At 43.5% G+C, this 23,774-nt stretch overlaps 1 protein-coding gene across 3 annotated transcripts in view; it reads right to left on the minus strand.

Annotated features, from left to right (window-relative positions):
* TMCO4 (transmembrane and coiled-coil domains 4) overlaps positions 1 to 21,464 on the minus strand; it is an 81,169-nt gene extending 59,705 nt beyond the window's left edge. The window contains exons 1-6 of one of the 3 annotated variants that reach the window (XM_084651428.1): positions 21,298 to 21,464; positions 19,837 to 19,969; positions 12,011 to 12,195; positions 9,837 to 10,011; positions 4,506 to 4,533; positions 1,535 to 1,667 (exon numbers count right to left, since the gene is read on the minus strand). In XM_084651428.1, the coding sequence (XP_084507554.1) occupies positions 1,535 to 1,667; positions 4,506 to 4,533; positions 9,837 to 10,011; positions 12,011 to 12,189 (515 nt within the window). In that variant the 5' untranslated portion in view covers positions 12,190 to 12,195; positions 19,837 to 19,969; positions 21,298 to 21,464. Of the gene's footprint in view, positions 1 to 1,534; positions 1,668 to 4,505; positions 4,534 to 9,836; positions 10,012 to 12,010; positions 12,196 to 19,836; positions 19,970 to 21,297 lie in introns of those variants that run through there. The other 2 variants (XM_084651427.1, XM_084651429.1) reach the window with 2 other exon arrangements.
* Between the last annotated feature and the right edge of the window lie 2,310 nt (positions 21,465 to 23,774).

Consider the following 23,774-nt stretch of genomic DNA (forward strand, 5'->3'; position numbering starts at 1 on the left):
CTCCCCCACAAATAATGCTTAAGGCTCCTCTTCTTTATGATCTGGTTGTTAGCACCTAAAGGAAAGTTTTCAAAGCAAAGCTTCTAACGTATATAATGAAATTCTGCACACAACACTGGCCTAAGAAGTCATGCACACGTGCAACATCCATTGGGTTAGGTTGTGGTTCCTCTAAGGATCAGACCCCAGGAACTGAGCTCCAGTCTGAACAAAATATAATGACCCATTGTTGTAATACCATCTCGAAGGGTAAAGAACTTTGCAAACTAATCAAAAAATGTCACCCTCACTACGTGCATTCTCACACACTCCTGCCTGAGACTGAGTCCATTTCTACCAGCCACAGTACAAAAAAAATCCATCAACAGTGACCCTTGCTCCTGGATTCCAGTAAAACCCCATCCTGCTCAGCCATTCACAACCTTTGAGATTATTTGTACTATGCATTTTTACAATAAAGTCATTAACGAGAAGTTCGTGAGACAAGCTGTTCAGAAAACCCACGGTGACATCTGAACAACACGGGGTCACCGAGACTGATTAATGCGTTTATTAGCACTTGATTAGATTAAGCTAATAAACTTGTTGTGTTTACGCAGACCTCCTGCAAGTGAATTAAAACACACCATTCACCACACTGCTGAGCCTCCACCGGCTCCCTCTGCACGACAACTAAAGTACTGTCCACTCTATCCCCAAGCCAGCACAATCCAAGGGCGCTATTGCTTTGGCAGTTTCATAATGAAGATTCTTATTATGAGGGTGAAATGAATTATCTTAAATATTAAGACCAAAGGACCAGATTTACAAAGGTATTTGGGCACCTAAAGATGCAGATAGGTGTCTAGCAAGATTTACAGAAGTGCCTAAACTGATTAGCGCCTAACTCCCATTGAAGTCAAATCTCACCAGGCACCTATTTGCATTTGTAGGCACCTAAACACCTTTCTAAACCCAGTCCCAGATCCTTAGCTGGTGTAAACCAGAGTGGCTCCATTGAAGTCACCAGCTGAGGAACTGAAGCTAAAAGTTTGTAGTAATATCATAGTGGCAGAGGCATTTCTGAAGAGATGGGGATTAGCCTGGGATTGAACAATGATAATAATACATAGCACTTACTTTGGGGCCTCATTCTTCCACCTTTACTTATACTCATTAGGACCTTACTAGTCAGTATTCCAGTTGAAATAACCAAAACTGTCTATTGACCAGGGTGCTACACACTTTAAGTAAGGATGGCAGAGAGGTAAGGACCCAATCCAGGGAGGCGCTGGGTGGCCTTCAGCATCTTGCAGGGTTTGTCCTCAGTGCCCATATTTTCAGAGCGCTGAGCATTCACAGCTCCAACTCATGTCAACCGGACCTGTGAACACCTCTGAAAAAAATCAACCCATAATTGACTAGCTTAGGGTCACAGGAGGGAGTGTCAGAGAAGGAACTAAAATGCAGGCAATTCACGGTGAGCTTAAATGCTGGGAGAAGAGCCTGTTGTAAACCCATAGCTGACGCAAAGCTCTATTACAAACACTCTTACTCTGACGCTTCCTCCTTCTGCTCCTTCAGGCTCTCAAGTAGGGACTCCTCCAAGACTTCCAGTTCCTCTAAAGGGATTCTCAGCAGCCAAGTGACATGGCAGATCAGCACCCTCGCTCGGGCATCATAATAGCCTTAAATAGATGGAAACACAGGGAATCGATCTATTTTAATCAGATCAGATCAAATAGCAAATGTTGCACTCTGCTCTGGGTGGTGACTGTTTATACAGTACTGAGATAGCATTGTCTATCCTTTCAGTTCATGCCAGCATATCCACGGATTTGGGAGAAATGAGGTTTCACCAATTAGAACATGGTAAAGCACAGGACTGTGAATTCATTAGCTCCATTGAAGTCAATGGACCTGGGCTGATTTACAAGAGCTGAGGATCAGGACCTACGTGCCCACCTAGGTCATGTTATCGTGAAGCATTCCTTACCCACAAAATTCCTCACTGTCAGCAGAGATTCACTATAACAGGCGAGTGCCTACGTGATAAAGAATCTCCATCACAGCAGGAGTTGTTTAGGACCTCTCGTCACCCTCTCACAGTAAGGGAGCACTGGCAATTGTGGAGAGGTGGGTCATAACTTCATTCCCAGGAGGGAGAGGCTGCTGCAAGACCAGTGCCAAAAACAATATGAAATAGACTTGTGGGGAAAATGAGGCAGCTCCCAACATCTAAGTGACAACGCAAGATTTATTACCTTGTCTAAATGTCCCTCCAGATATAAGCTTTAAATTCGGTGCTTCTCATTTGTTATAACAGGGAGACTGGAGTTTAATAATAAAAACAGATCCAGCTACAAGCTAGCTTTGGTATATGTACATTGCTGACAGCTGTTTGCACTTATTCTTCACTGCATGAGCTGAAGGAATGGACAATGCAATCTGACAGCATTCAGTGGTAAAAAGAGTTACTCTGGGGCTAGGAAGCAGGAGCCCTAAAGAAAAAGATATTTTAAGCAGATTAGATTTTAAACATTTTGTGCCAGATCTACTCCTTGTCCTGTGCACATCTCCACAGCATTGTTCTCCTGTTTTCATAACGTATTCTGGGTGCACTTGGCATGAAAGATGGCATTGCATTTTAAGGATGTGCGTGTGAAGATACCAGCTTGAAACATCTAGCAAGTCTGTGAGAGACCGGATATGGAGATAGGTTAACCACTATCTGTGAAGTGCTATCTGTTTAGATTAGGTATTTATCTAACCCCAATCACTATAGGATCTGAGAATGTATTTAATGTATTTATTCTCACAATATCCTTGTATGGCAAGGAAGAATTAGTAGCCCCATTTCACAGATGGGAACCCGAGACACAGAAAGACTAAAGGCTGGATAATGTTATGAATAGGGCCCTACTAAATTCACAGTCCATTCTGGTCAATTTCATGGTCATAAGATTTTAAAAATAGTAAATTTCATGATTTCAGCTATTTAAATCTGAAATTTCACAGCGCTGTAATTGTAGGGGTCCTGACCCAAAAAGGAGTTGGGGTGGGGGGTCACAAGATTATTTTAGGGGGGTTGTGGTACTGCTACCATTACTTCTGCACTGCTGCTTGCAGGGTGCTGCCTTCAGAGCTGGGCGCCTGGCCAACAGCTGCCACTCTCCAGCCGCCCAGCTCTGAAGGCAGCGCAGAAGTAAAAGTAGCAATACCACAATCCCCCCTACAATAACCCTGTGACCCCCTGCAACTCCCTTTTGGGTCAGGACCCTCAATTTGAGAAACTTTGGTCTCCCCCGTGAAACTGGTATAGTATAGGGTAAAAGCACACAAAAGACCAGATTTCGTGTGGGGAGATCAGATTTCACAGTCCGTGAAGCATTTTTCATGGCTGTGAATTTGGTAGTGCCCGAGTTATGAGCAATGACCGCGTCTGTAGTTACACTGGCTCAGCTGCCTGACCCGGGATTCACTGGGATGAGATACCTAACATTTTTGAGGATCTGGGCCTAAGTGACTTGCTGAGGTTACACAAGAAGTCTGTAGCAGAGCAGAGAATTGAACCCAAGTCTCAGGCTAGTGCCAGAATCATGGCGCCATCCTGCCTCTCTGCTAACTCACAGCTTGGTTTCTGCTTTTCCAGCACAGGGATAAATAAACTTGCGAGGCAAAGCCATGAAAATACTACTTTGTATTATTTCAGATGGATGTAGAAACCTTTATTGTAATAGCTGCCTAACGTTCCAGTTTTCCATTAAAAATAAACTGAGAAAGCCAATGAAAAAAAGCCACTTTCTCCTGAGGTGGATGAGGTTTAACAACAATAAATTAACTTCAGTCCTGTGCAAAGGTGAATTGAAAACACAGTTGCAAAGTGCAGCCATTGATCTGAAATGAAGACTTTGCTACAGTTAGGCATTCTTTATATCTTTCCAGTAATTTAATCCACCTCCTGGATTAAAACAAAACATTCGCTTGTGAAAGAAAACAAAAATATTATCATTTGTTCAAAATAGGCTTCACAGGAGATCAAGAATTTATTCCCTGAAAAGGTCACCAGTACTTGAAGTAACTTGCAGAACAAATAGTTTAGCTGGAGACTTTCAAAATGGCCTGATTGACTTTCAGTGGGAGTTGGGTACCTAAATTTCACAAGCCTCTTTGAAAAATAAATCATTTAAATTATTTAGCATCAGAACTTTTCTGACACAGGACACATTTGCATGTTAAAACATGATGGAAAGAGGCTTGTAGGTTAGAGTGAGATAAGGAGATCATCAAGCAGGACAGATTCATTAACTGTAGGTTACTATTAAACATTTATATTACAGAACAAAAATTGGTCTTCTTGAAGTTAAAGCAAGGAAACAGCGTGCTGCTGACATTAAAAGAATGGAAACAACATTATAATAGTTGAGATGGTATAGTCACCTTTGGAATAAGATTTTGTTATACAGTACGTGATGTCAATAAGTCTATATTATAAAAGCTCGTTAAAAACAAATGAGAACACTCACCATCCTTAAGAGAGAAGGACACAAGATCCTAAAACAAAATATGAAACAAGTTAAATTTTGATGGCATTTTACCCAAAAATCTTAAATAAAATAATGAATTAGACATACACTATAACTGAGTGATTGCAGCATATCCGTATATGAATATGAGAAGCCATGGTGGATCATTTCAGTAAAACAATATATATCGAAGCCAGATGCTTTAAACACAAAGGTATGCATACCCTGCTATATGTAATTGGGCAGAAACAGTCACCCGTAAATGGTAGAACAATTCAGTTATGTATAAAGGAACAGTGTGTAAATTTATCACAGATGATCATATCACCATCAGATTGCACCAACCAATTATACAGGGCTTGTGAATCTGGAGATGTGGGTTCCGTCTCTGCCACAGACATGTTGTGTGACTTTGGTCAACTTACTTAGGTCCAGATTTTCAACAGAGGTCTCCAAGTTTTGGGTGCCTAAATTGGAGCACATTAGGCCTGGTTTTCAGAAGTCCTGAGCTTCCACAGGTCTAGCTGAAGTCAATGGTAGCTAAGGGTGCTCAGCTTCTCTGAAAAACCAGGTCTCTCAGGGTAGGTTTACACAGCAGTTAAAAACACATGGCTGTTTAATTGTGGTGTAGACTTTTGGGCTTGGGCTCCAGAACTCGGGCTCCAGCCTGAGCCCGAACATCTACAACACAATCAAACAGTCCCTTAGCCTGAGCCCTGTGATCCTGAGTCAGTTGACACGGTCCAGTGGCGGCTGTTTAATTGCAGTGTAGACATACCCTCAGGCTGAGTACCAGAATTAATGGTCACTTTTAAAGATGTTTGAATTTAATTTATCTGGGCCTCAGTTTTCCCATCTGGAAAATGGACAGAGTAATAGAGGCCTTTCACATATAGGCTGTGAGGATTAATTATGAGCTTAGATGGAGGTGCTAACGAAGGACAAAGTGCTGTTGTTATTACTGTGTTCTTCTTTTGTTTCATCACTCACAATGTTTAAGGTTGTGTGCACACAACATACAGTACTGATTCAGTTGACATGCCTCTCTCTCGCCTACCAGGAAGACGTTGTGAAGAAAAGCCAGACGTGCATTTTTATAGGGAAAATCCTGGAATCTCTTTGGAAATGAGGAGCACAGCTGAAGAACCAGGATGCTGCCAGGGAGTTTATGATTATTAGTCCCACTGTGCCTAAGCATAATTTGCATTCTAGAAACTCTTCCAACCCCCTTTCCACCCCCGAGTATAGGAAATCTGAAATGGTGAGTAAGCTGCTCTTAGCCAATTGCTAATGCAAGAGTAGGAAAATATAGATACTCCCAAACCCAATGTAACTCCCTGGACTCTAATATTATTCCCAGTTGGAGAAGGTTCTGCTGTATAATTCAGATGTGCAAATCAGTTACATGAATACAGATGGGGGAAGGAGCTTCTTGCAAATAGGGAGGGCTGAGGGATAAGAAGGGAGTGACGGGAGGTACTGAGATTTGGTGGAGGGGCAGGGCAGCTGGCTCTAGGCTGGGAAGGAGGATCCCCAGTGTTCATACCTGTTTTTGAGATGTACCAGACCCACAAGGTCCTGCTCCCTGCTCCCCAGCCTAATCCTGGACCCCAAAGTGGCCACTCTAACCCCTCTGGGTCATGCTCTCACCTCCCCCCTACCCCAGACACGCATGAGTTTATGCAGGAGTGGAGCCACCCCAGTGTTTCTCTGTTCTGCCACCCCTGCAGGAATAAACAGACTGGGGGAAAGTCTTTCACAGAAGAACAGGCAAACAAGTGTCAATTTACTTTAAAATCTTTACACATAATTTAAGTGAATGATGGACATTGTTCCCAGCCATCACTTCTAAGTGGATGTTACCTGCTGACCCAGAAAAGAGAAGGACTTGGGCAGCAAACCCTTGGGGTGATTGTTGCAAGAGAACAATTCTTGATAGGTTTGACCTAGATGGGAAGCACATTCAATTGGCAAAAGTGGCTTCAATGGGAGTTGTAGGAGGCTCAGCGTTTTTTAAACTAAGGCCACTTATTTAGGTGGCTAAATATAGAGCTTAACTCCCGGCACTCATTTTTGAAACGGTCGGCCTGTCAGTTTAGTGGATCGAAGCAGGTCTCAAAAGCTGAAAGGTGGGTGCAGATATTCCGACTGACTGAGTGACAAACTGAGGCTAATGCTTATATCAGATGCTATAGGTGTGCCCACCTGTTTCTATTTGTCTCAGACTTTGAACTACACTTGTGTGTGCTGTCAACTGGAACAAAACAAGTATTGATTAGTTTAACTCAAAAATAATAGTCTGTTCTTTCTCTCCCCTTCTCAGCAGAAGTTGTGTTAAGATGATCTACAAAAGAAAATGAAATTGGCTTTGTGCCCTTGTTTGCTTCTTTATCATGTATGAAGTTGGCATAAGGGGCTCTTTTAAACAGTCTTCCAACTGCTTGTTTTTTACATTTGAAATTCACATCCTGCTTCTTCTGTAAAACTCTATGGACCACTAAAGCAGTGGTTCTCAACCTTTTTAGACTACTGTACCCATTGCAGGAGTCTGATTTGTCTTGCGTGCCCGCAAATTTCATCTCACTTAAAAACTACTTGCTTACAATATCAGACATAAAAGTACAAAAGTGTCATAGCACACTATTATTGAAAAATTCCTTACTTTCTTATTTTTACCATATAATTATTAAATAGATCAATTGGAATATAAATATTGTACTTACATTTCAGTGTACAGTATATAGAGCAGTATAAACAAGTCATTGGCTGTATGAAATCTTCGTTTATACAGACTTCGCTAGTGCTTTTTATGTAGCTTGTTGTAAAACTAGGCAAATATCTAGATGAGTTGATGTACCCCCTTGGAAGATCTCTGCATACCCGCCGGGGTACATGTACCCCTGCTTGAGAGCCACTGAACTAGAGAACTAGTAGTTTTGTGACATCACAGAATCCAAACTTGTGAAAAACCCAATGGAGAAAGGGAAGTGATTTTTATTCAGACTCTTTGGATTTTGTATATTTTTGTTAATACTTATTTAACCCAAAAACCCAACAAACAGCAGGAAGAGAAGTTGTTTTGTTCAAGAGTCAACACTCTTTCCCCAACAACAGAGAGCTTCTAATCCACATTTCAGGGTCACCCAAGGGAGGTCCCTTGAAGAAAAACAGTGTAAACCAGATATTTTAGATATTTCTAAGTCAAGTCAAGCAGGAGTAACAAGCTTTCAGCTCTTCTTTACATACCAAAAAGAAATAAAAAAGGGCACAAGCTCAATTTTGCCCTTTCTTCAGGTCACTTTTAATAACTCTCTCTCTAAAAAGTTTACTAGCAACTTTAAGTTCCTTACAACAAAAAGATTATTTGAACACATTCCAAGAGAGAGTTTACTAGTTTTCATTGAAGGTTTATTTTTACCGAGCTGCTTTATGTGTGCAAAGTAATCTCCATTCATAGTATCACTACTGTCTTTCTTGCCAGAGCTAACTGTCCTTAAAAGATTCAGCATACCAACACTCAACTGTATTAGTCACCCAAAATGAACATAAATAATACCCATAATCCTCAAGATTTCACTCAATCGACAGATTCTGTTTAAAATACGCTGTGAAGATGGGGAAGAACGCTAACGACAGTGATAAAAATTGGCCTTTCTCCTCACAGATTCAAGGAATGGGGACAGACATCAGAGGGTTGGGAATTTAAGAGCAGAAGTGTAAGAAAATTACAACGGGGAGAAAAATACAGCATTCAGAACAGACAGCGGAAGATGGCCTTTAATCTGTAATATCCACAAGAATGTGTCTTTACAAATGTCAAGATATGACTTATGTTCAGTCCTCCCTGCCACTTCACAACAAAGAAAAGAAAATCTCAGCCCTGGGCAGACTGTGCCCAATGTGCAACAGAAGGTAAAAAGAAGTACTTCTGTACATCCCCATAGACTACTCAGCCACCTGCCTTCATGCATCATCCCTTTGGCATCATTGCACAACAATTATCAAGCAACAATCCTAAAAAAGCACACTCCATAGCACTAACAGGAACTTGTCACTGAATTCCAGAAATCTATGGTTATCAGAACTCAATCAAATAAATCACAAAAGTAAAGTGAAAAGAAAAGGAGTACTTGTAGCACCTTAGCGACTAAGGTGCCACAAGTACTCCTTTTCCTTTTGTGGATACAGACTAACACGGCTGCTACTCTGACAAGTGAAGTGAGTACATGCAGGATACAGAGTCAACAGGAAAGCACAGAATGGCTGGATAAAAGCAGTCAAAGGTCTGTCTCTTAGGTTGTTTACCTTCGAGTCACAAGAAAACGCTGATCTCAGTTTGAATATGTGGCGGTTCCCACCCACCAAAGTGTTTTGCCAGTTACGTCAGAAAAAGTCTTGGGGACATCAACATATAGTGACCTTTTCCCTATATAATTCCTCATGTGAGCTATTTCAAGAAGTTCAGCTGTTCTTCCAGTGAGAAATACAACTACTCTAAACCTCGTCTCAGAATCACCGAGAGAATCAGTTGCTAAGGCTCCTATATTCTACTGTTCTCTTCGAACCAAAGACACAAAGCCCCTGGACATTCAAGAAGAGTCTCTGTTGTACACCCCCGAGCGATATAAGTTACGCTGACACTGGCTGTAGTGTGGACATAGCCTTAAAGTAGGTATGTACGTTTACTTTAAGACCCTTTACACTGCCTGAGCTGAGTAAAGGGGACTCACTGTAAATGAGAATCAGGCTCATCATGTCTCAGGCCAGGTCTACACTACAAACTTGCATCGGTATAACTATGTTGCAGAGGTGGATTAACTATGCCAATGGGAGAAGCTCTCCTGGCGGCAAAGTTGCATCTTCACTAACATGCAAGCACAGCTGCAGCTTTTTAAGCGTAGACCTGCCTTAAGTGTTCCACTGATTTCAGTCAAATGCAAATGGGGAGGAGGAGAACAGAGCAGCAGTAGAATGGGAGCAGTGAAAGGGTTAATAGTTCTCCCATTAGAAGGAAGGGCTTTATGCACTGGGTGGTGTACATCAAAGACTCTAGGCATCACTTATTCAGTGGAATCTAGCCAGGTCAGATGTCTAGGACTCACACACTATAGGAATGGATGGATGGATGAATGAATAGAAGAGTGGAAAGTCAGTCACTCTATCTCCCCGTCCCTTTTTTTTAAACAGAAGGTAACCTGATGTTTTAAATACATATAGAATTAGGATTTACTATGCCCAATACTACAGAAAGAGAATTTCAACAACAGACAGGCAGCTCTGACAAGGCCTTTATCTACAAGCCAAATGGAAGAGGGGAAGGGATGAACTTACTTGTGTAATGATGACTGGATTATTTGACAAGACAGGATCCTTCAGTAAAATCTGAGCAAAGGTTTCTGCGCCCTCGCCACCCAAACCACTGGTGAACGCAGTCATGGCAGGCAAGACGGCGTCTGACAGCTCCAGCCATTTCACCAAGTCTTCAATGAACTCCATCCTAAAGGAGCTGCATGACAACACAAGCAATACGAGTCAAACGTTCATCATTTCCTCTTTCCTAAGTCACCTTCATTTTAGATGCTAGGTAGGAGTTCAAACACTGATTAAAAGGCATTCAAGAACAGCCTCAGCCTTCAGCTTCTCCGCTTCAGTTTATTAAAGAAAGACGGTGAAAACAAAGAAAAAAAATTTTTAGGGGTATAAAAAACGTCCTGAGCTGTCAAGCGAGTGTTTTACGTTGCTATTTAAAGGTGACAGTGTGGTCTGTATATTACAGTGCAGGACTACAAGTTACACTAGCATTGTAATCCTGGCTCTTTTGTCACCTAGGACAAGTCACTTAACCTGTCTGTGCCCCTCTCTGTTTCAGGGGATCATAACACTTGGATTCTTCACAAAGGTGGTGCAAGATATAATGTAATGCGTGTAAAGCACTTTAGAGATCTTGACTGGTTTTTCTTGGCCTTTCACCAGGCCTTACTTTCAATTTCTAAAGATCTCTAGTTGTTCACACAAAAATCAAACCACCAATGAAAAGTCAGCAGAATATCTGAACATGATCAGCCTGTTGTGTAGGCAAGGAGGCAGTCTGGAGTGGACAGTACCATTACCCTTTGTAGGCCTGGGGCTTGGCATGAGCAGTGTTAAGAGACTCACTCTGCCGTGAAACACAAGGAAATTTTAGATGTAAAGGAAAGTAAATATGGTCGAGAAAATAACCAAGAACACCTCTAATATCAGTCTTAGGCCATATATCTCTCCTTACTGTTCCAATGCGCTATGGAAGCACAAACTTATATGAATAATACTGTTACATTTCAGAGGCTCTGACTGTAGGAATTAGAGAAAATGCGTTTAAAACAGCTGAAAACATAAATCAAGCCCCTAATTTTCTTCCCTGCCAGAAATGAACATTGTCTAGGCATCAAATGTAGAAATGCTTCTGACTTGTGTAAGCTCTATACTGACGTTCTGGGAGATAAGGGTGTGTGTGAGATATATATATATATATATGCTTGCAGGAAAGAAAGAATAGTTAACCTCTGTCTCTGTACCACCAGAATGCAATGCCCACTGTCCTGACCCAGGATCTGACGACACAACTGAGGCAGCCTGATAGTCCAGGAGATTAAGGGAAAATTTGTTTCCATGTTTTATTCACAGTTGTACGGTATATTTGACACTGTAAGGAGAAAAGGTTAAATTCTCAAAAGTGCCAACGTGACTTGTGCCTTTGTCCCATTTTCAAAAGAGATTTAGGAGCCTAAGTCTCATTAAATGCCTTAGGGCTTGTCTATGTGGGGAAATGTACAGGCATAACTATAGTGCTGTAGTTCTACAGGTATACCGCCCCATGCTTATAATAAGAGTGTCCACACTACGTGTTACACCTATAATTACAGCAGTATAACCATAGTAGCATAGTTATGACAGTACATTTTCTAGTGCAGACAAGCCTTGAGATTTAAGAGCCCAAGTCACTTGGGCACTTCCAAAAATTCTACCCAAAATCTCTTTCATGGATGCCCAGCTGATGCACATTTTCTTCATTTTGAGAAGATCTATAGGCCTTTTGCAGGGTCCAGGTAAATGCAACCTCTTTGATCAGAAAAAATACAGGCCCCTGTTATCTTGGACATGACAAACTTCTGCATGCTTTCTTGTGAGCTTTCCCAAGTGAAAGCTTTTTTCTGTAAGCTCAGGCCCTTCCTAAATCAGGGATGTACCTTCAGAAACAAAGGATCTGATCCTGAGTGGAACCTCAATTCCCATAAACTTCAGCACCTCAAAGGATCTGGTCTAAACCCTCTGATTAAACCAGCCTGCCCCTATGGCATGCTTCAGAGTCCTCTTCCTTGACCTCTGGAAGGACAGCCTCATGCAGCCACTAGTGCCAGTTTGGCGCTCTTTTTCTATATAATCTAATCTATCCCACGCACTTGATTGGCTTGTTATCAGAATCTGCCTCAGCTACTGCACAAAATCTGCTTTGTGCACCATCCTACCTTTGCTCCTTTTCAGGAAACAAGCAAGCCAGAGATATCCCACAGAGAGCTGCGTATGCAAACCTTCCTGGTTCACCCAGCTGTTTGCCCACAAGCTCACATGGCTCCTTTGCATCCGTCTCTTCAGCCATCCTGAGTCGTCTCCAAGCCCACCTGCTCCACTTCTGTTCCTCAGCCATTCTCACCTGCCATTTCAAAATAACGAAAAAACAACGGTATTTGAAAGCAGTGAGGAAAGTGACTGATAGATTTTCCTTTCCAGTGATTGCACTTCCTGGCTCTGTCTTTCATTGAGTTTGCCAAGGACAGCCTTGTGTGTTTACCCAATGGTGTGATACTGTACAAAATACACTCCTGGTGGCTTCAGGCTTCACCTTGTCTTCACCTTCAACAATTATCAAGTGTTTCCACAATACAGTTAATTATTTACACTTACACAACAGATCAGAAATCCACTTCAAGCTGCAAAGGATTTGGGCTCACTGAATACTAATGAAGCATATGCCTCACACATGCAAACCACTAAATTAACATTAGTATAAAAGCACTGCCACTTATCAAAATGACTAATTTATTGCAGTCTGGGAATTTATACACCCACGCCACCCCAAAACCAAATCACCCCTCTGTTCATTATGCTGGAAGCATTTTATTCAGGGAAGAAAGTTCAGCTCAGAAGCAGCCTAATTAAAGGGAAAACTTTTGCTTTCTAACGGACTTTCCTGTTGCGATTACTGGATTTTCTACATCCCATCCTGCTTCCTATACTATGCTCAAGGCTCCCTCTCCACTGCTCACTTTGCATCCTTTGTCCACAGCCAACTCAAGTCTGCTTGGTTCAACTTCCCAGTACATTTCCTCAAAATAGGACCTAAGTGCTGCACAGTCTTGTGCTGGCCCTCTGCACAGGGATAAATTTCCTCCTATATTCTCCTTGCTCCTCTTTCAAATCCCCCATCTATTACCCCCAATTCTCCCACCCACCTGTTCCACAATGCCTATGTTTGTTGATTATACAACCCCATTGTGTGCTATATATGTTAATCATAACATATCTATTTTTGCTTTTAAGATCCAATCCCGCACCCAATTAAGTTGATCGGGGTTCTGCTACCAATTTCATCAGCAGTGATTTCAGGATCAGCGTTTGTAAGATTTGTGGTAGCAGGAACTTTTGTTCTGTTTTGATATATGCAACTTTGCTACCGTAATGCTTTAGGCACATCTATGCTGCTAGAGAAAAGAGGCTAATAATTTTGGTAGTAACCAGAACAAAGGAAATCAGAGTGGTGAAGATTTTCAAACATTTAGGGCATTTCACAATGGTAAAAGGGTGGGTTCATATAGGCAAATAGGCTTTTAAACCACCAAACAAGGCATTAGGGCCCTGATTTGGCAAGAAAGTTGTATTCCTGCCTGGGACTGCTCACATGGTTAAAGTTAGGCATGTGCTTAAATTGCTAGCCGGGTGCTACCTGCGGCTAGGTGTGCCGATCAAGGTGTGAAAAATGTTACCTCTAGGTGTGCATCACATTGTGTGTGCTGGGCAAGGCATGAAAGGCCTGATTCGAAGTTCACTGGAGTCAACGGAGAGACTCCCATTGACTTTATCAGGCATTAGGTGAGGATCTAAGTGGGCCAGAGCAAGCTTTAAGGCAGGCTGCTGTGGCTGGCATTAATCAGACCAGGAATTTCAGAGGGGGCAGATGTGCACAGACAGCATCCATATGACAATTTCTCATAAAGGAGTGCAGAACGGGACCGATCACAACGGGTGGGGTTGGGAAGAAATTTTCCCCCAGGGCAGGGACTGTGGGGGTCATGTGCTAGGACCATATCGGTACATCTCACCTAATTGATTCTCTGCCACCGCAGGGACCTCAGGTAATGGTGCACCTCGGTTCATCCTATTCTCTGCCTGTGGCACACCACAGCTTAGTCTCTTGAGGGCTGTAGTACTTTGGTCTTATTCCAGATGTTGGGTTTAGAGTGTGGGTGGCTGGGTAGTATTAGAGGCCTGTGATAGACTGGTCTGACTAGATGATCTGATGGTCCCTTCGGACCTTAAACTCTCTGTTTAAAAATAATCATTCATCAATCAGTATCCCAAGGCAGCCTGGGTTTGTCTGCAAAGGGGGAAGAGGGCTCCTCCTGATTCAGAATTGCCTTGAAGTTATTTTAGAAATATGCAAGTTCAAGTCCTATCCTATGCAATTGCTACTGTTTAAATTCCATGAAAATCCATCGCTCTCTTAAGAGCTGGTAATCAGCATGACTCATGCACCCGTCTTTCTGGGAACAGAGGCCCCTCACATATGCATCTCCCGGTTCTGTGACTTGACCATGCAGGTCTGAGGTATCTCAGTGTGTTCCCATGAAAACAACACAACTCGGGAACCCAAAGTCCATGAAAGAACAAAATAATAAAACTGCCCTAATTCGCTGTATGGACCGAGAAGGGCAGGTGCTGAACCATGCTTCCCAAGGGATTGAGCGGACTCCTCAGCTCCATTGCTGGCCTTGGGTGAAGTTCCATCTTGGACATGTGACGTTTGGGTTGGCAATGAGTCAGCACTTGCTAGGTTAAGCTGTAACTCTAAAGAAGGGAGCTAGACCTTCCCTGCTCGCTAACAGTTTTCTATGACATCTCAAATGACAAAAGAGTCCCTATTTGTCTCACTGACTCACGTCCTTTTCCTCGTATGCTGCTGATGTATCAGTTCAGACAGCTTGTCGTCTGTACGACAGGCCACGTGTTTGGCCATGTCTTTCAAATGTGGACATGTGACCTGCAGATCTCCACTGCACTCACGCCATTTAGTGCAAGGCTTAGCAAAATCTGCACACTTCATATCTTGTGGCTAATCACAAAGCTCTACTTTTGGGTAAAGAAATCTATTTTAGAGTCTGATCCCCCTAAAGTGTCATCCTGACTCCAACTTACTGAATAAATTGTTGCCATGAAATCTCGTATTTCAAGTGCCAGCAGTTCTTGCAAACCATAGCTTGGCACTTCTGTTATCAGCCCTACAGACTTGCAGATGTGAGCATATTATTATAACAGACACATGACTGAAAAAATCCACTTGCTCCCAGCGAGAGAGAAGATTTCCTTGGCCAGCAAAAGGACCCAAACTAGCAACTTCTGGAGAATTTAAAACAGATCTAACTGTCCTGAGCGGCTCTTAGGATACTATGATGCTTGGTATTGCAGGAAACCCTAAGAATGACAGATTCCAGGGGGAGGAGATAGCATCCAGGTGTCTCTGAAGAGACAAAATGCTCCTTCTCTCTACCAGCCACTAGAAGGGTGCGGGGAGTAACATTTATAGGGTACCTACCATTCATAGGCTGACACCAAAAATGGAACAGCTGAGCAGGGTCTAGAGCAGAGATGGGCAAACTATGGCCCATGGGCCACATCCGGCCCGCGGGACCCTCCTGCCCAGCCCCTGAGCTCCTGGCCCGGGAGGCTAGCTCCCAGCCCCTCCCTTGCTGTCCCCTCTCCCCCACAGCCTCAGCTCACTGCCGTCAGGGGTAGAGAAGCAGTGGGGGTCGGCTAGGGGGCGGGGGCCGAGCCACGCCTGGTTGTTTGTGGAGGCACAGCCTCCCCTAACCGGCCCTCCATATAATTTCGGAATCCCGATGTGGGCCTCAGGCCCGCCCCTGGCCTAGAGACAGCATCCTGGAAGAAATGCCATCTTCAGAAACTGGGATTGCCCAGTAGGTGTTTTCACCTTTACATTTAATTCCAGATATACTGTGTCTGCTAATTTTTTGACTGAATATACATTCCAGGGACATGAATGCTCCCATTCTGAACAAAGTTCCGTGTACTCCCTCAATTACTAGAAGTCATTCTCCCCTCCTTCACATGGGGAGCCCCTGTTAGTCCAGGAAGTTTCTGCACATTGTTTTCAATCTTTTTATGACCTACCTCATTCTTGACTCTAGTGTGTAGTACAGTCACCTGCACAATCTAATCTTTATTTCCTGCTAGTGTAACCAATACAACCAACTGTAGAAATGACACAACAATAGCTTCTTTGTCTGTAACCTTATTCCATAAAACTCAACAAACAGATCCTTAAAAAAAAAGTTGGGAGTTTCCGGAAAAGTTATTAAGGTTCTAAGAAGCCCTATTCTTTGTGTTCTCCCATCCACAAATCAGAGCTTTGAGGTGATATTATGGGCAATAACTTTCGAACTTGGGTCCCTACAGTTAGGTATCTAAGTATGTACAGGTATCTAGAAACAGCTGGATTTTCTGAAGTGCAGTGTCAGGAATAACAACATCTGGTTTAGTCAAATTCAACATATTGTCCTACCTGATAAACAGTCACATCCTGCTGCTATTGAAATCAACGGGTAGAGCCCTGCAAATCTGTAGATATCCGTAGACCATGTTTGCAGATCACAGATCGGATGTGGATACAAATTTTGTATCCACGCAGGGCTCTATCAATGGGAACTGCAGGAGCGCAACACCTCTGAAAATCAGGCCACTTAATTTGGTGCTAAGTTTGAAAATTTTGGCCTGGGTATTATGCCACTGACTCCAACAAGAGTAAATTGGTCCCATAGCCAGGCTCAGATCCTGAGGATTATATTCAGCTTGTTTCACTGAAGTAGGTGTCCCTGTTTCAAGCAAGGTAATCCAGCAGTCCAAAGCATTTCCATAATCTGAGCTGTCACTTGAAAGAAATTTTTATCACCAGCTTTTCACATAAAGTGCCCTTTGTTGTCTTGAACGGTGCTGTATTTTATATAATGACTTCAGCAATCTTATTTAAAAAGTAAAATAATAATCCTACATTAAAGATCCACAGCTGTAAAATACCTGAGTGTTCCCTACCGGTGGAAAAGCAAACATAGGCATACTAGCTTCACATTTGCGCCTATGCTAAAATATAGATACTTGGAACTGCCAACCAGCAGAATGGGTTAAATCCTTGGAACCCTCAAATGCACCTGAGTCATCTCATTGACACAGTGGGGTTGCATTGGTGCAAAGGAAGACACAAATTAACTTTTAGTTTCTGAGTCTCATTCCCCAAGGACAAAAAGAACAGGAATGATTAGAAGGTAAGATGCAGGACTTCAGGTGCTGGAGGGATGGACTGTCTTGCATCACACAACAATACCTGAGTAGCATTGAGGGGCTCTGTATTATCTCTCACAGAGTTATTTGTTAAAAGCTGACAGCACGTTCAGAGCTGTATAGATCACGGAGGAAATTCCAACCAGTTTGCATATAAAGCTCAAGGCTTGCAACTGGGTTGGCCTGGGCAGACTTTCTGACCACGTGGAGACTCACTGAAATCAGTGTGGTCTATGTGGCAGGAAAGATCTGCCCATATGGATCCAATTGCAAGATTAGGATATAATAGACATACACTAAACAATATTAGACACACAGAGCGAAATGTGACCATATGATGGATTCAATGCAAAGCAGGAGAGCAGATTATTTAACATACAAAATTACAACCCGATAATATATTCTTCTTCATGACCATTAAATAATACTTCCAGATTGCCTAGCATTGGGCTTGATTCTGCAAAACCTTATTCATGTAAGTTATCTGTAATCACATGGGCCCCAATCCAGAAAAGCACTTTAGCATGCGTGAAAGCCTCTTTCTATTTAGGAAACTATTTAAGTACATTTGTAACTTTAAGATGGTGTAAACTTCAATGGTATTGAGCACTTTCTTAAATTGGGATGCTGTCCTGAAACGTGGCCATAAGAGAGCTCTGCTGATGTCAATAGAATGAGGGAGATTTTATTTAGGTTTCCCTGATCTAGTCTTTAGGAAGAAAGGCACTATAAGGTTAATGGATGTCTTTGATCAGAGAATAATTATGCCTTTTCCAATGATAAAACAAAAGCACTACTGTCGATTTCTATCGCTCGGCTATTATCCGGATATGTGGAAATGCAAAGACTGACACACTGTATAAGACCAACAGACCTTTTAGTCCTCTATCCTCTTTCCAGCAGTCCTGGATGCTTCAGAGGAAAGTGAAAAAACCTCAGAAATGGGCAATTATAGAATAAACTGCCATTAAGGGAAATGTCTTTGTAACCTCAGGCAGTTAGTGATTGGCTTTATCCTTTCAAGCATGCAGGTTGTATCCCTTATATTTTTTAATCCTATCTAATGTAACTGTGGATGTTTTTATAATTCACACAAATGCCTTATTATTCCTGTAAATGCCGTTTGGGCAAATTAATTAAAGGAACTTCAAATGGGTATTTTGGAAACTCTAATTTATACAGCTTTTAAAATAGCAATCACAAGAGTTATTTCAGATGCTGACAGAAAAATGCAATGCAACATTAAAAACACCTTATCCAGAGGAAGATTGACATTTGCTATACCACCACCTAACTCTTATATTTCATCAGTAGATCTCAAAGTTCCTCACAACCTTTTTAATGTATTTGTTATCCTCACAACACCCCTACATGGTAGGGAAGTGTCATGATCTTCATCTGTAAACTGAGGTAGAGAGAGGCTAAGTGATTTGCCCAAGGTCTCACAGGAAGCCTGTGGCAGAACAGGGAATTGAACCTGGATCTCGCAAGTCAGTGCCTTAACCACTAGACCATCCTTCCTCTCTAAAAGCCAGTTAAGGCCATAATCTTGAAAACATTTATGAACATAATCAGCTTTATGCACGAGTTCTCTCATTAACTTCCACTGGATTACTCGTATAAGTAAAGTCACACATCGTTTATGTGCCTGCAGAATCTAGGTCCACCTACGCACAATCACACAACAAACATATTTACTTTTCAGAATGGATTATACATTGATATAAAACATACAAATATAATGTAGAATTCCACTGCAGAGCTGTATACTTAATGTAAACCACACAGTACTGGAATCAGGACAGTACCTGGAAAATCTCAGCTTTCTTTAAAAAAAAAAAAAAGTTTTTGCTAGCACTCATGGTTGCGGAGAAAAGCTTAAAAACACAAAGCAACCTAAAGACCTGACAGTGATTACGCCCCTCCACTGCCTTCCCCAACAAGTCACCTTCAAGGCTCTGTACAACTCAGCTCCTGTTGTCTCCGTTGACATCTCATTGTACTCCCCCTTCACTCTGCCCACACCTAAGAAGCCCTAAAGGTTCGAAAAACCAAGAGGCAAATAAAAACAATCCAAAGTATATTTTATTAAAAAACTCATAATTTTAAAGACAAACTCATGATTTTTGCAGCCTGACTCACAAAATCTTACCACTTGGGGTTGACAGTATTGGCATTATTTTATTGGGACCTAATCCAAAGCTCACTGATCTCTAGATCAGGCCTTTTTTTGCATTTGGAGTGCACAAAGGGCCAGCAAAAGGCCAATGAACACTTACATCTAATTTAAACCCTCAGAATAGGCATCAAGTGGAATTTACATGGTGCATAGACCTTACATAGATTTTAAGGTCAGAAAGGACCATTATGATCATCTAGTCTGACCTCATGCATAGCTCAGACCAGAGTACTTCACCCACTGAACTCTGTTTCAAGCCTATAACTGACTATTCAAGCTAGATCAAGTTTTTAGAAAGATGGCTAATCTTGATTTAAAAATTTCAATGATGGAAAATCTACTATACAGAATCATAGAACATCAGGGATGGAAGGGACCTCAGGAGGTCATCTAGTCCAACCCCCTGCTCAAAGCAGGACCGATCCCCAATTAAATCATCCCAGCCAGGGCTTTGTCAAGCCTGACCTTAAAAACTTCTAAGGAAGGAGATTCCACCACCTCCCTAGGTAACGCATCCCATGGTAAATTGTTCCAATAATTAATTACCCTCTCTGTTAAAGATGTATGCCTTATTCCAAGTCTGAATTTATCTATCTTCAGCTTTGTGCTGCTCCTCTGCGCAGGAGTGAATTTCACTTTCAGGGATCAACCAGAGAGGATAGGGGACCCATATGCGATCCTAAATTGGATATAAATTAATCCATGAATATGTGATAGTGTTTCCTGTGTGGTTCTGTGAGAGCTTTTTATTTGAGTAAAATAAGTGGAACTATTGTTTTCCATAAGATGTTAGAAAATAAAGAAAAATATTCAAAAACAAAACAAAACACACAGCACTTCCCTTGGGAGGAAATTGACATGAAGGAAACCTACTTTGCTGAGGGAGGTAAAAAGGAGTAGATGCCTGCCACAGGAGGCCAGGGAGGGAAGCACTAACAGATGAATAGAAAGGGAGAGCTTAAGTATGAGGCACGGGCAGAAGGAACGGAGAGTAGGATCAGATGGGAGCAAAGACCAAGCTCTGCACAGTTCTGCTCTAAGGTGTCAACGGGAAGGTAGCAAAGGGAGCCAGACAGAGTGACGGGCAGCAGCAGTGTTTCAGTAGACTCTAGGGGAGAAAGCACTTCTTAGTAAACCATGAAGATGGTTAAACGTCGAGCCGTACCGTGGGATATAGTAAAGCAGATGGTGGATCTCTGAGTGGGTACAGACATCAGCCCGGGAGGAATGCATCCGTGCAAATACAATTATTATGGCTAGAATCCGAAACACCCAGATGGACAAGACTGCTTAAACACAGGATTAGATCCAGAAACCAGATCCACCCAGGGCGTAGGAAGAAAAGGAGGACTTGTGGCACCTTAGAGACTAACCAATTTATTTGAGCATAAGCTTTGGTGAGCTACACCTCACTTCATCGGATGCATGCAGTGGAAAATACAGTGAGGAGATTTATATATACACACAGAACATGAAAAAATGGGTGTGTGCGTGTGACCTATTCTCACCCCCTGAACGGGTGCAAGACTGGGGGTGAGAGTTGCCCTCTCCCGCCCCACCCCCACCCGCGGGGCTCAGGTTCGGACAGGGTTTCGCTGCCCCTGCCCCCGGCCCTTTCCAAAAACGTTTTACACTCCCCGTCCAGGCTCCTGCAGCTCTGCTCCCGACGGCGGCAGCTCCCCTGTCGCCCCCTGGGGTGACTATCGGGGGGGGGGGGCAGCAGAGTGCACGGCTCCCCAAAGGGCTCAGACGCGGGGGGCGGGCTCCAGCATCCCCACTCCTCCAAGGGGGTGAGTCGGGGCCGGGGGGGCAGCGAAACCCTGTCCGACCCTGAGCCCCGCGGGTGGGGGTGGGGCGGGAGAGGGCAACTCCCCGCCCTGATCCGCTTCCCCCGGGAGGGGAGCCCCCAGGCTGGGACCCCAGTGCGGGGGGCTCCCCCTGGGCCCCGGTCTGGGGGGGGACCCCTCAACACATGTCCAGGCAGAAACAACCCGTCCCTTGTCCTACCTTGCGTCTCCGCCCGCAAACCGTCAGGGAGGAAGGGGGGCGGCACCGTGCTAAGATGCCGTCGCCGCCCTGCTCTCCCGTCTCCTCAGGCGGGCCCGGTGCTCAATCCCACCCCGAGGCTCAGGGACGCCGAGAGGGCCCGAGTTACGCAGCTCGCGTAGGGGGAGCTATGGCCAAACGGCGAATGCGGCGGCTGCCTCACGTAGCCAGCGCGGGGGAGCGGAAGGGCTACGCAAAGTGCGTGACGGGAGAGGGGAGCGCCGGCTGGACGCTGAGCTGCCGCTCGGCCGTGTGGCCGGGCCGCCGTCGGGGCCGCTCGCTCCAGGCAGGGCCGGGCCCATTAAACACCGTCGTAGTAGCCTGAGATCACAACACAACGCTCCATCGCTGCAGAGCCTAGAACAGGGGGCTCCGAGCCGGACCCTCCGTTTCAGGTACATGCGGAGCCAGAAACCTCAGTGCCCCCCCCCCCCCCAGCGGTAACGTAGCGGGGCCAGGATCCTCCCGGCCAGCCTGGGCTGCTCTCCGGAAGCAGGCCAAACCTGGCCTTTGCTGAGCACATTTCACGCAGCTTCAGGTGTCCCCGGCCCTACGGGTCCTCTGTAGACTTGCGTGTCAAAGGCTGATCGCGCAAGCACAGTAGAAGGGTCCTAAATCACTTTCAGGAGCTCTGGAGCAGAACCACTGACAACGAGTGCCCCAGAGAAAGGTACTGGCCTGCCGCAACTTTGCCTTTTGGCTGCCCTACCAGAGCCATTGCCCCAGGGCTATGGGAAAGGCCAGGGTTGTTTTGCGAGAGTGGGGGGCAGCGGCAGAGAGATCGGGCGGAGGAAGCAGTGAAATGAAATCTGCTCTGGCATGTAAATAGAACAGATACAGTCCTAGGGCAGCAAAATATTATGAACAGTAAATTTAATAACAGTTTACTGTGAGAGAGATTTTGAGGCTACAAGGGGCATACGCTTTCTAATTTTAGATGAATAGATTTCAAGACCAGAAGGGACAATAGTGATCCTGCATAACACGGGTCAGTAGTAATTTCTAAAAAAGAAAAGGAGGACTTGTGGCACCTTAGAGACTAACCAATTTATTTGAGCCTGAGCTTTCGTGAGCTACAGCTCACTTCATCGGATGCATACTGTGGAAACTGCAGAAGACATTATATACACACAGAGACCATGAAACAATACCTCCTCCCACCCCACTATCCTGCTGGTAATAGCTTATCTAAAGTGATCATCAAGTTGGGCCATTTCCAGCACAAATCCAGGTTTTCTCACCCTCCGCCCCCCCCCCACCAACTCACTCTCCTGCTGGTAATAGCCCATCCAAAGAGACCACTCTCTTCACAATGTGTATGATAATCAAGGTGGGCCATTTCCTGCACAAATCCAGGTTCTCTCACCCCCTCCCCCTCTCCCAAAAACTACACACACAAACTCACTCTCCTGCTGGTAATAGCTTATCCAAAGTGACCACTCTCCCTACAATGTGCATGATAATCAAGGTGGGCCATTTCCAGCACAAATCCAGGTTTTCCTTTTCTTTTTGCGAATACAGACTAACACGGCTGTTACTCTGAAACCTAGTAATTTCTAGTAACCGAGTAATTTTTGCATCAAAACCGTAGCTTCGCTGAGCTAGAGCATCTCTTTTAAAAAGATATTCAGTCTTGATTTAAAGATTTCAAGTGATGGAGAATCTACTACATCCCTAGGTAAGTTGTTCTAATGAGTAATTGCCTTACCTTAAAAATATGCACGCAATTTTGAGTCTGAATATTTCTAGTTTCAGCTTTCAACCATTATATCTCATGGTGCATTTTTCTGCTAGATTAAAGAGCCAGCTACTTTCAGAAATCTCTTCCCCCTGTAGACTCTTGTAGATAGAACGGGCCAACTCAGGGGCTTTGGTTCACAAGACGTTTTGACATTTTTGCAATCTCTGTTTGTTCTTTACTCAGAATGAAAGTAAATGTATTGAAATTTCTCAGCAAACTGGAAATTCCCCCCTAAAATTTCATTTCAGAATGAGGGAAATGTGTTCCCAAAAGGAAATATGTGAAATTGACATTTCCACCACTGCTATTCAGCTGGAGCTCCCAGCCCTGAGTGGCTCTCTCTGCTGTAGACTGCGTACCCTGTTTCAAGAAAAGTTTTGTTGAATCTGTAATAGAGTCGATGAATTAGTGTGCCTCAGTGAATTGGTAGTTTTGCTGGAAAATTTCTGATAAGCGGTACTTGATCATGATCAAATCATTCCTTAATCTTCATTTGGATAAATTAAATAGTTACAGCTTCTTAAGTCTTTCATTGCAGGGCATTTTTTCCAGACCACAAAAAATTCTTGTAGCTCTTGTCCGAACCCTTTATAATTTTTCAACCTTCTTTTTGGTGTGTGGACACGAGAACTGGACTCAGTATTCCAATAGTAGTCTTACTAATGCAATATTCACAGATTATCCCTCCTCCCCACTC

Source organism: Lepidochelys olivacea (genome assembly GCF_965140295.1).
Source record: "Lepidochelys olivacea isolate rLepOli2 genome assembly, chromosome: 18".
In the NCBI taxonomy this organism is placed as follows: Eukaryota; Metazoa; Chordata; order Testudines; family Cheloniidae; genus Lepidochelys; species Lepidochelys olivacea.